Raw genomic sequence first — 12,852 nt, 5'->3', positions numbered from 1 at the left:
ACTTGTTTTTTTATTGTCAAATTTAAAACGACATCTGTCAGTTAAAAAAATCGGATATGGACGTTTTTTAAAAAAAATTGTCCGGATTATTACTTTATTTACCGGAAAATGTGTACCATAATCTCTTAATTAATTGATCATATATATCACTTATCTTCCTAAGCACACAATTAACTGATAAACCAAGGCAAGGTGCGTGTTATAAAACTTTTAAATCTGGATTCCAAAGGGGGCTACAGAGTCCTGGAATGCGTATGTGATACATCGAATCTATTATTGGATTTTTGTTTTATTTTAAAAATAAATTCATCCTATTGAACCAAGCCGCAGTGTATACTTTGAATCCAGAAAATTTCTTCTACCATGGCTGTAAATGCTAACACAGAGGCTCGTGATGGAGTAGGAAGGAAATGGTACAGGAAAACGACTCAGAGGTAAGAGTTTTTGTACTTTCATTTTCATATATAGCGTCTCAAGTAGTAGTCATAATGTGTGGTTATAATTTCCTTAAGTTTGGTGTTCATTGCTTAATTTACAAATATATGTAATGATCTTTTGAACTTGGTACTATTTTGGTAATAAGAAGGTCAATTTTTGTGAGTTTTCTTTTGGGAAGTTGAGTTTCCTGCTTCTTTTGATAAATAGAAAATTCACTGTTTTTTTGGAATTGACTGTCGGTTTTAGTTTTCACATTGGCTGCAGGCAACATCCAACACCTTCTGAATGGTGCTGAATGTACTGTTATTTGGTAAATTTGTTATATGTACCTACGGCTATATATCTTGCATAGGCTTATACTTCCATGTCTTATAAATCAAGAGTGACCCTTTCATCTGTAGTAGATGTATTTCGTCATTTTGGTTGCTATCTCTAGTTAGAAAATATATTTTGTGTTTCTCAAATGTATCAATTCTTGTGTCATCAGGCCTACACTTAAGAAATCATTTAAACCCACTTAAAGTACTGTTATCTTACGTTTTTTGATAAACAATTAATTGAGAAATGATATGCTTTGTTACAACAGTCTGACCCCCCTGTTAGATACACAGGATGTTTAATGTCATTATGAGGAATAGCGGAGCATTGAGCAATATCATTTTAATGAAAATACTGCGTTGTGATCAACAAGATATACTATAACATGAACTCATTTAGGGTTTGTGCAGGTAGTTGAATGTCTAGCAAACTGCCTTAATCAGTCCATAATAAAATGCCATATAAAGTGAAAAGTGAGATTGTGAGATTTCGGAAGCCTGCTTCTCCTATAATCAACTGTAGTCAACTAACAAACAATTAATATCTCCTCCCTCCGCATAAGCGGTGACGATGTAGACCAAAGGTTGATCTTTATTATATAGCTCACTCTTGCTCTTAATTTCAAAAGTCTTATAATTTACTGATAGTAAAAATGAAGTCTGCAGCAACGCATTTTATGAAAAACGTGGAAAATCTGGACAATCTGAATGTTTCCAGCAGTGATAGGAATAGGGCATATAGTTCAGTGGACATGGAGTATTTCACGAGTGGTCATGCATCCACACGAAGTGCTGGACATAGGTTAGTACCTAGTTGGATTTACAGCTGTTTTATAACCAGGTGATGTTGATAAAAGACATTCTTTAAAGCGAAAAGCTGTTTTCACACGTGAAAAACTTTAAAATTAAGTCACGCACCTCTAAGGTACGCTAAAATGGGATAGCGAATGAACGTGAGTCACGCAACACCGAAGGTTCAATATTTTTGGAATTATTCCAAAACAGTTTCTCCAGGAATTATAGGTTCATAGACGATAAATTGGAATATGCCAACAAAGCGGTGGGTGGCATTGCTTTTGAAGGTCTCAAATGGTGTTCTTGCGACATTACAAGGACAATAGTTTCGTGGTTTCATTCAAGTTATTGCCTTCAAGGGAAATTGATTTCCCCACGAAAATAGGTTTAATCGAGTGAGATATTTGACGAGAAATGAAAGGGAGGTATGAGAGAAGTTGTTGCGTGTTGTCAGAACAAGTGCTGGAAAATGACATTGTTGTATGAGTGCTATATAGCGTAAGCGGCATGTAACAAATACATTATGCAATGCATTAACTTATTCACGAGTGGGCTAACACCGACGATTAATTACATAGCTTATTTTGGGGTAATTTATTCATGGTGAAAATCAATTTCATCGCTAATTAGCGGAGTCTTATGCAAGCAGTTTTGTTATTGACGTGTTCTCCATCAAGCAATAGTAGCAAATTGAATATTGGATAAATGTTTTTATGGCGTAGCTTTTTAGTAAATCCGTAATACACATATCTACCTGTGTACACTCTTAAATTAGCCTCTCTGGAGATATTTTTGATGAATCACAACGTTCAGATTTTTCATAGAAACTTGGCAAGGGCAAGTATCAACTGGATGTTTTTTTCTTTTCAAAAAAATTTCATTAAGACTAAGTGATTATTGAGTCTCAATTGCGATTATCTGCGTATGGTATTGTTGGCGCGTCATGCGGGGAAAATATCGTGATTGCACCCATAAAACTTAATCCAGTCAATATAGGTTGTGCAATTGCTTTCCTTTGAATTTGGGCAAGGTTTGAAAAATCAAATTCGCTGCATCACCGTAAACCCATATAAACTGCTAAAAACAATAATCGAACCGGCACGTTTTTCGGTCATTCTTCAGGGCTTGCAATTCGGAAGAACCTTGGCTGGCCAAAAAGGGTCCTGGAATTTCCCCCCTCCCTCTCCCTTCCCGCGTTATTTTCCAGCAAATCCAAAACCCTCAAATATGTTCCGCAAAATCATCCAAGTGTCCTTAATGATATACAGGATGTAACATATCATCATGAATACGTCTTCACGTTCGGAGAGCGATAGTACTCTACCAAAATAATTTAAAAAATTCCACAGTCAAAAACGTAGTGTGGTGCGGCAAAGGCTTTAAATGTCAATCCAAGTGCCACTTCTAAGATTTTGAAAAAATTTCGTGGTCAAGGTGGTTCTCTAAATCGTTGTAAGTCACGACGTCCCGGCAAAACGGCATTCGAGATACCTAAAGCCGTCAGACGAATCTCTCTGAAAGGTGCCCGAAAGGCATTAAGACAAATTACAGATGAAATCGTGACAAAACTTAATATTGAAATTACTAGAAGTACCGTAAGAAATCTCCTAATTGATGTAGAATTTCATGGTAGAGTTGCCGTTAAAAAGTCACTGCCATGGAAGGAAACCAGAATGACTCGTCTGAAATTTGCAAAGTCTCACTGATCGTGGGCTATGGAAAAATGGAGTACTGTCTTTTGGAGTGACGAAAGGAAATTTAACTTGTTCAGTTCTGATGGTAAAAGCTATGTGAGGCACTTAATGGGACCATTAAACACCAAATATCCACTATAAAACACGGTGGTGGAACGAAAAGGGTTGAAAGGTGTTTTTCTTGGTGCGAGACTGGACCGTTGGTTCGTGCAGAGAGGAAAATGGATGACTATGAACACCGGCAAGTATCGGAGGATGGCATTTTACCAGGTGCCGAGGAAAGGATTCCACTTCGTTGGATCTTCCAATAAGACGACGATCCGAAGCATACATCAAAAATTGCAAAGGAATGGTTTCTATCGGACAATATAACCGTACTTCAATGGCCTCAATTTTATTGAAGATTTGTGAAAGATACTGGACCGACGGATTGAATTTAAATAAAAAAATTAAAATAATAAAACTCAAATTATAAGTTGTTCAAACTATCAAGGAGGAGTGGCGGCAGTAAATTCCCCTGAATGCTTGACGGAAGCTAGTGGATTCTATACCTAGAAGACGTCAGGCAGTTGTAGAGGTGGAAGCTTTTGCCACAAAATGTTGAATTATTTAAGTTGATATTACCCTTTTATGAAGAAAAAACCTACACCCTTTCCATGCCAATTTGATTTTTTTATTATAAGATATACAAGGTGCCATAAATTCAGCCAAGTATTCTGTGTCCCAAAATATGACGGACACTTCATATAGACATGCATCGAAAAGCGCTTCGTTTTCGATATACAGAGTGTGCAAAGTTGGTGCCTGAGGATGGTTTTTTTTATTATTATTTTCGAAACGTTTCGAGATAAATTAGTGAGTTTTTTTACGCTATCGTAACTTTTTGTGCTCTTTCTGCGTCTCCATAAAAAAATTGTTGCACTTTTCCAGGGGCGGGTAATGCAGGGAAGTAGCACTTAAAAAACATCAACATTTTTCAGACTCGACTTCATTGACGATTTTACGGGAAAAACCTTAAATTTAACACGAACGTCGGTGACAACGCAAAACAGCCGAACTATTAATAAATGTTGTCATATATGGAAATGCCAAAAAAAAATTATTGTTTAATTTCAAGGGCAAATGGGTTTTTAATCTGACGTTTATTTAATTGAACTTGGTTTGTTATGAAATAAGAAATATGGTAAAAACGTTTTGTTAAATCTCGATCCTGTCGAAAACTGTTGGAGATCCCAACTTTCAACTCGAGCACCTCTTTTTGCAAAAATCTTCAGGTTTAATACTTTTTCTATAAAATAGTCAATAAAGTGAAATAGTGAAAAGTTTTGGTGCTTTTTAAGCCTCGCCCCTGTGCTAAACGTGGCAATTGCCACATAGAACCTCAAAAGGAGCACGAAAAGTTATAGTAAAATACAAAAGTTTATTAATTTATTTCGGAACGTTTCGAAAATATTAATAAAGAACCGTCCTCAGCAACTTATCTTCCGCACCCTGTATATCGAAAACGAAACGCCCTTCATTATTCCTTTATATGAAGTTTTCGGCGTATTTTGGGACTCGGAATACTTGGTTGAATTCATGGAACCGTGTTTAGCGACACCTTGTACAGCAATTATTCATTTAGAGTGACATTTGCTGTTAGTAAATTAAATGAAAATTATGTGTTGAACAAATTTTAGGCATATTTTGACTGTAACCTTAATTAATAACGATTGGCAAAACATTTCGTACTTTCTTCCACCGCTGTATATTGGTAGCTCACACAGTGGCGCGACCGCCTTCGGCGTAATAGTTTTTCCACTTCTTACGATAATAGAAAACGCCACTGATTTTGTCCTTTCGGGTCCAACTTATTGAACGAACGGGACGATACACACTAGGCACCGCGTAATCGAAACAAAAATGATTTTTTTTTGAAAATTTCCTGTGTTTTTGTGCTGTTGGGAGTGGGTTGTAGGAAATAAAAGTGCCCATGGTTTTGAATCGTATATTGTACCTTTCGACCACTCGGAAAGCAAGCCTAGGCAAGACTAACAAACATCGCACTCGCTTTTTCTAAAAGTAACCCTTATCACCTAATAGAAAGGCACCCTAAAGCCATCGATACCACACTCAAGTTTCGCACATGGTATATGTTAACTCGTGAAATGTATACAGTATGTCCCAGGACAAATGGACAAAAAATGTCGTTTTTTGACAAAAAATCATTCTTGATAAAAGTTTCTGCTTCTAGAAAAAATACGATTTACGAAGATATTTTTGAACTTTTTTATACAGGATGCCCAAAAACTACGAACACATGAAATGTTATCAAGAGTAAACTACCTTTATTTCTCGTTTTGGAGCAAAATGGTAAATAAAAAACAGATTTAAAATCCTACCCAAAGTTTACATACAAAATTCCACTATTTTAAAATAGTTTATGAGTAATTCAAAATAAAAGTGAAAATTAAATAAAATTTCATATTATGGGAAAATGGTAAAAGATAGATATAGAACACTATAGTATCAATTGAAAGGGAATTAATTAGTGATTCTAAGTATTACATAAAAATTTACATATTCCATTTGAAATAAGAAAGTTATGCTAAATTATAAGGGAGTAAAATTTGACCAATCTTTTTGCCTACCCTGTAGATCAGTTTAGTAAATAATTTATTCTAGTTTGAAGATTAGTTTCTACTTAAGAAATAATAGTAAAAAATACTAGCCTAGCTAAGTAACTCATTTCACCTAGCAAAAAAATTTTTTCCCAACTCTTGCAATTTTATATTTTCTAAAATTTCTCGAGAAGCGATTGTTTTAGACCAATGTGTGTTATAAAAACTTGTACTATTTTCTTCTTATAATTCCAAATATGTAATGAAATATAGGGTGTCCCGTTAAAACAAACATATGTTTGAGACATATCTTTTTTTATATACACCCCGTGTAAATGAGAATATTTTTAAAATGTACCTTGCAAGGTCCTACATACACCCTTAAAAACGATTTTCGATCAAATTATTAACAAGGACGTAATACCCCGAGGCGCTCTTGCTGCCGCACCCTGTATAATAACTTAGAAGATTTCTCGAAGTTGCGCCGCTAATTTGGTTGGCGCCACCTTTTAGGGTTTGGGTGTCCGCAATTCAACATGTACCTGTCCGAACAACGCACCATAACACAGCCCCGAATTAACCCTGGACATCATACGCAGCGGCATGAAAATTTGCAATTTTGCACGGATTTTTTTTTTTTTTTTTTAATCAACTAAACGACATTGAAATTTTTTCGAATTGCGCGAGTCATATTCGGTTAATTTTGCGCGCAGCCCATGACGAAAATACCCTTGATGATTTCTTACATGAGGAGCACAATAAATAACATGTAAGATAAGTGTGTCTAAATATACAGCTGCAATCTTTGGGAGAGATTAATACAACAACACTAAAAAGATAATTGAGCTGTCGTTTCGATTGTTCAAGTGACGGTGGTTTTATCGATAAAAACCCCAGAAAAACAGGCCCTTGTGAATTTCCTTTTTTTGTTTTTTTTCACATTTTTTTGAATTTTTTTTCGCTACGATACCTTTATCACTGTACGCGACGTTTACACAATGCACAGTCGACCAATTACACGCAAATCTTGATAATGCTTAATGAGCTCACAGTCATAGTCCAATCGAAACGAACACACGTTCTCTTTTCCTCTTCCATTCATTGTGCAGCCTGACTCCGTGTCGAACGTTTTCAACGTGGGGTGATAATAAAAAGTTCACTACACCGTGATATTTCACATAGTGCTGATGCTCTAGATATCCGAACGTCGATTCTAAATATTTGACTTGGTCGTGGCGTGACGGAAGTTTTAAATAAGTTTTATCAAAAGTTTTCGTTATTTTTAGAAGTGCGCATTTATTTCTTAAAAGATACATTGTGTAAACACAAAGGTTCGACCGTCGTGTAAGTTTTCTTTGTGTCCGGACTACGATGCGGTTTTTAAACGTGCAGGGGCAGTTCATCGATGCCAGGGATGTGCCCAAAAACGAGTAAGTCGTCCAGACGATGACGATTCGCCGAACTTGTGCAATTTTGGAAATTTCCTTGCGTTGCGAGTGATGTCAATCAGCTGATTTTGAACGCCATCCACGGGTGAAGTACCTGGAAGTGTAAATCGGCCGAGGACTCTCGCCGCTCCTCTCCCGACGCGTCCTCTCCTCACCTCCCGCTCGATTTATCCACGCGTAGTTGGACGCGGCTGACGACGGAAATCGAATTTGAAAAAAAAACCATAATCAGAAAGGTCGTACTCTTGCTTGCGTCACAATGGTCGCGAAGCAGATGCAGCTATGCACTTGAGGAATCTGGTTAATTACCTTGGGTCCAATCAATTTCGGCCTCCGAATGGAACTGGGGGAGGGTGCCGTTGGTCGGCGACCTCTCCTTTGTCCATCCGCCGACGGCTCCAGCCACGCTTTCCTGCTCAGTTGCCCCCAAATATGTCCGGATCAATTAAGAATTCTAATCCAGTGCTACCCATCCATTTTAGTAGTCCGTTTATGCAAAACTATTCACTTATGTTCCCCGTTTCGTCTCCCTGCTGTCATTCTCGGCCTTACGTTGTCTTTAACGCAGGTGTTCGGTTTTGATTGACAAAAACGATCTGGCGATCATGGAGCTCTGCAAGTAACGATACGTAAACAGAATTAAAATTATTGCACTTGTTCGGCTCGAGACATCCTGTTAATGATCAACCATTGTTCGTTCGCGTTAAAAACAAACAGAAAGTTGCAAGATACAGGCGGTAATGGGGGACACTCGTGAGCTCGGCTAAACGGATCATTAACGCACATGTTATTCTGGCCAATGTTGCGACCCATATTTAAGACTTTTTAATGTTGTTTCAGAATCTTCGTCAACAGGAGCCTCCACTTGGAAAATATCAAGTTTTACGGGTTCGATATGGATTACACCCTTGCCGGTAAGACAATTCAGCTTTTCCCTCCTGGTGGCGCGGGTGCCGCCTGTAATCCCGGCCACTCTGGCCCCAAGATAATCTCCACTCTTTCCAAAAATGATTCAAATGGAAATGATCTCCTTATTAGTAAAAGCACCAGAACATCGATTTATTAATCTTTTTCCATAGAATATAAATCCCCACATTACGAGACGTTGGGATTCGACCTAGTAAAGCGCCACATGGTCTCCATTGGGTATCCGCAAGAGATTCTGCAATTCGAGTACGACCCTTCCTTCCCCGTAAGGTAAAAGCTCTTAACTGTGCCGTAATCTTCGTCATAACCGCACAAATTCCCTGCATTTCAGAGGATTGTGGTTCGATACAATGTACGGGAACCTGTTAAAAGTAGACGCATATGGGAACATCCTTGTTGCCGTGCACGGATTCGAATTCTTGAAACAGTAAGGACGTGAAAAATGCTTGATTCTGGGTTAGTTAAAATTAACTCGTTTTTAGTTCACGAATATATGAACTCTATCCTAACAAATTCATAACCCTCGATGAATCCAGGGTGTACGTTTTGAATACGTTGTTCAATCTGCCCGAAACTTACTTGCTGGCTTGTTTGATAGATTTCTTTACTAACTCGCCCGATTACTCAAAAACAGATACGGGAGTGAAGTGCGGCGAGCTTCTGATGTCTTTCCAATCCATTTTCCAGGTAAGATTTCATATCACTACATCACGTTATTGATTACGGGAAATTAGGTTATTTATCATCAGCATTTAGATTAAAGTCTGATAATTTACAAGCGTTTAATTACCCTTAAGACTGATTAAATTAAGGAACATAAATATGGTTTATTCCAGACTGCTGTTGGTTGAGGGTTAATTTACTGGGAAGGATGAGTTCGATTTAAAGTGAGCCGGATTAATTAATATGTAGAGAAAAAAACGTCAAATTTCCAATTTGTTATGCCCGGTATGGGTGGTACGGTAATTAAACATGTTCTAAATCTTGGTACATTTATTTCCTTCGCCAAATGTCAAGAACGCAAATTTCCAAGTATTGAAAATCGATAATTGGCGCAGGACTGTTGCCTCCCTCTGGTGTTGGGGGATTGAAGCGGTGGTTCAAGAGGGATTTGTTCAGGATGTATAAATTATCTTGACAATGTCGCACATAGATGACGCCTACAGTGCTAGCCGAGTTCAATTTTTTTTTAGTTGTTAATTATTCACAAAAAAACAATTTATTTATTATTAAAAATTCGTGCTTCCCACTAAGTTAACTATTTAATCACCGTCGAGGAAGACTAAATCATGGAATTGAATTTCCTACTAATGCCTCTATGCTTCCCCATTATTTTAATTTAATTAGTGGCACGTATGAACTTATTGTTACACCTGTTAAAAAGTTGAGAAATGGGCATCGCTACATGTCCGCTAATTTAGCGTAAAAGCGAGTTATTTCCTTGTAGGGAAATAAGTAGCTTTATAACAAAACGCTTATCTTAATATTACATCTAAATTAGGATTTAATCATTGTGGTTTTATTAAAGTAAATTTGTTGCTATAATGTAGGATAAAAATTGTCTGTTGAATGGATATAAACAGGTGTATTAACTAAAAATGCAATAATCAAACTGTATAAGACAAATGGCTGGTTTTATAACGATAACTTCGTTACGTATTTTTTAGGCTTAATGGTATTGCTTGACAATATAGTCGGCCAGTTGCCGGACTTAACGTAATAAGTATTTTAAAAGTAGACTTGTTCGCCTTTAGCCCTTAACAGGTGAAAATGATTTTAGGACGTGCGAAACGCTGTGGATTATGTGCATCTTCGAGGTGAACTCAAACAGCGCACAATCGAAAACCTGGAAAAGTATGTGAAAAAAGACGAGAGATTGCCCACATTTTTGGCCAGACTCCGCGAAAGTGGGGCAAAAACTTTCCTTCTGACCAACAGTGATTATAATTTCACTGATAAGATTATGACATATCTGTTTGATTTTCCCCATGGAGCTAAGGTTAGATTTGGCCCTCTATGTTTCTTTAGAATCCTAATGTTACTATTTACTAGCCCGGAGAACCCCATAGAAACTGGACTACCTACTTCGATATTGTGGTGGTAGATGCGTGTAAACCATTATTTTTTGGGGATGGTACCATTTTACGTCAAGTGGACACTTCAACTGGGGCATTGAGACTGGGAATTCATACGGGGCCTTTCCAAAAAGATCACGTATACTCAGGGGGCTCCTGTGATGTTTTCACGAAGTTGATTGGGGCCAAAGGTATGTAGTGAGTTTACAAAAAAAAAAATTTAATGAGTACGAAGTTTTTTCGCAGGCAAAGACGTGCTTTACGTGGGTGATCATATTTTCGGTGATATTTTGAAAAGTAAGAAAATAAGGGGATGGAGGACATTCCTGATAGTGCCTGAATTAGTGAGGGAACTGCACGTATGGACTGATAAGTGCCAGTTGTTTAACGAGCTCCAAAATTTAGACGTGAAATTGGGAGAAATGTACAAGTAAGTATGTGGTTTTTGTGGATTTCATAGGTGTAATAAATATCCTTCTTCGTAGAAATCTAGACAGTAGCACTAAGGAGAAACCCGATATATCAAAACTGAGAACTGCCATTCGAGATGTAACGCACAAAATGGATATGACCTATGGAATGATGGGGAGTTTGTTTAGATCGGGATCCAGGCAAACGTTCTTCTCTTCACAAGTAAATATAATCTTTTTCCGAAAATTATCAATATTCAATAATTAAACCACTTCTAGGTAGTTAGATATGCAGACCTTTATGCGGCCACTCATTTGAATTTGTTGTACTACCCATTTTCGTACATGTTCCGGGCCCCTGCCATGTTGCTTCCCCATGAGTCCACGGTGGGACACGAGCAGCATTTTGCCACTGAATTGATGCCAGAACCATATGATTTTGATGATGAAAGACGATCGTCGAAAGTAAGATAGCTCTCCGTTATTTTGTTCTATTTTGAAGAGGTTGATTGCAGTTCTCAATTTGGTTTGGTACGAGGATGAGTGAAAAAGTTTCACTAAAGCTTCACCATCAAAAATTTTTATGTTATCTTTATATCTAAGTCTTAAAAGGAGAAAGCGCGTTTTATTTTATTGTAGAGTCTTATTACAGTTATAGACGCAGCCCCTTTAACGCTAACGATATGTTCTTTTTTGTCTTACATTGCCCAATATTTTTCTCGAGGAAAAGTTTAGAGTCATAATGCCAAATCACTCGAAAGGTTCACCGTATACTGGCGATTATCTACATTTACTTACAACCTTCGTCGTTATTTACCTTTCCAAATCGAACAATCTTCCAGGTATTGGAACGTTCTCAAAGCCAAGTTCCTCACATCCGTCCGGAGACGCCTCAAACTGTGACACATACTCACGATGAAGACTTTAGCGACGAGGAGAGCGACGATAAAAGTGGCTCAATCAAAACCAACGGCAGCGGAAAGCAGTAAGCAGGTTACCAATGTATTTCGGCAATATATTATAAAGATGTCAATACGTATTTTCGGTCTTGTGGACGATTTTGCAAATTTTTGTGAATAAAAAAAACTAATGCTTGATTAAATTTGCGAATGTGTAGTAAATACGACGAGTACAGCCCATTTACAACGTTTACAACTATGGTTTAGCGATAGTTTTAATAAAATTATTTATGATTTAATGCTGAAGAATTTGTACAAAGTTCTTGAATTATTTGTTCGCTTTGAATTGATAGTTTACGTACTAAAATTGGAAGTTAAGTATTTAAAGCAATCCAGTTTATGAAAACCATACTATAGAACTGCAATATGTATTGTCTTATTTTTCCTCATAATGTATATTTGTTTTATTTTCTGTTTTAGATTTTACTAGTGTTTTTTGAAATGTTTTATAATAAATTTCATTTAAACTAAATACGAGTGTTCATTTAAAAGTAAAATCAAAATGATTTCCCGTTCCTAATCCTTCCGTACACGTAACAATCAATAAGCGGGAAATTTCCCTACTTGCGCATCTGCTCTCCTGATACCAAATGTTAAATTTGGTATGCAAATGCAGCAAATTTATTTTGTCAAAGAACTACCCGGAGCCAAATATACCTCCTTGCACTTCTTTGTTCCTGGTACCAAATGTTAAATTTTGAATGCGAAACGAACAAATTTATTTTGTCAAATTACTATTCGGAACTAAATATATCTCATCACACTTCTGTGTTCCTGGTACCAAATGTTAAATTTTCAATAAAAACTTGTTGAGAGAAAAGAAAAATTTTACATAATGTGGCAGAAAAGTAGAAGTGCGAGGAGATGTATTTATTTGGTTTCTGATGGTTCTCCGATGAAAAAATTTGCGACATTCACATACGAAATTTAACATTTGGTGTCAGGAGAGCAAAAGTGCGAGGAGATGTGTTTAGCTCTGGATGGTTCTCCGACGAAATAAATTTGCCACATTCATATACGAAATTTAAATTTTGATATCACGAGAGCAAAAGTGCGACGAGATGTATTTAGCTCCAGATGGTTCTTTGACGAAAAAAATTTTCCGCATTCCCATATGAATTTTAACATTTCGTATCAGAAATACAGAAGTTCGAGGAGGTAGGTTTAGTTCCGGATAATTCTTCGGATC

The 12,852-nt window shown here is 37.0% G+C and overlaps 1 protein-coding gene across 3 annotated transcripts; it reads left to right on the top strand.

Annotated features, from left to right (window-relative positions):
• The first annotated feature begins 51 nt into the window (after nucleotides 1–51).
• On the top strand, nucleotides 52–12,135 carry Nt5b (5' nucleotidase B). 3 transcript variants are annotated; one of them, XM_066294616.1, is made up of 11 exons: nucleotides 52–434; nucleotides 8,133–8,206; nucleotides 8,372–8,489; nucleotides 8,551–8,646; nucleotides 8,702–8,906; nucleotides 10,000–10,218; nucleotides 10,272–10,485; nucleotides 10,541–10,724; nucleotides 10,780–10,927; nucleotides 10,984–11,169; nucleotides 11,547–12,135. In XM_066294616.1, exons 1-11 carry the CDS (start codon nucleotides 364–366, stop codon nucleotides 11,691–11,693), a joined length of 1,662 nt encoding a protein of 553 aa, XP_066150713.1. In that variant the 5' UTR covers nucleotides 52–363; the 3' UTR covers nucleotides 11,694–12,135. The 3 variants fall into 3 exon arrangements, with proteins under 3 accessions (XP_066150713.1, XP_066150712.1, XP_066150714.1); XM_066294615.1 differs by lacking the exon at nucleotides 52–434 and adding an exon at nucleotides 1,394–1,557; XM_066294617.1 differs by lacking the exon at nucleotides 52–434 and adding an exon at nucleotides 6,858–7,274.
• The last annotated feature ends 717 nt before the right edge of the window (nucleotides 12,136–12,852 follow it).

This window comes from Euwallacea fornicatus, chromosome 21 (assembly GCF_040115645.1).
Source record: "Euwallacea fornicatus isolate EFF26 chromosome 21, ASM4011564v1, whole genome shotgun sequence".
Lineage (NCBI taxonomy): Eukaryota > Metazoa > Arthropoda > Insecta > Coleoptera > Curculionidae > Euwallacea > Euwallacea fornicatus.
This window is presented reverse-complemented; position numbering and strand designations above follow the sequence as displayed.

Excerpts from the sequence above, each read along its gene's own strand:
- Nt5b (XM_066294615.1), top strand. The coding sequence starts at position 1,409 with ATGAAGTCTGCAGCAACGCATTTTATGAAAAACGTGGAAAATCTGGAC. Across the intron at positions 1,558-8,132 it reads ACACGAAGTGCTGGACATAG|AATCTTCGTCAACAGGAGCC; the intron begins GTTAGTACCTAG and ends ATGTTGTTTCAG. Across the intron at positions 10,928-10,983 it reads AAACGTTCTTCTCTTCACAA|GTAGTTAGATATGCAGACCT; the intron begins GTAAATATAATC and ends AACCACTTCTAG.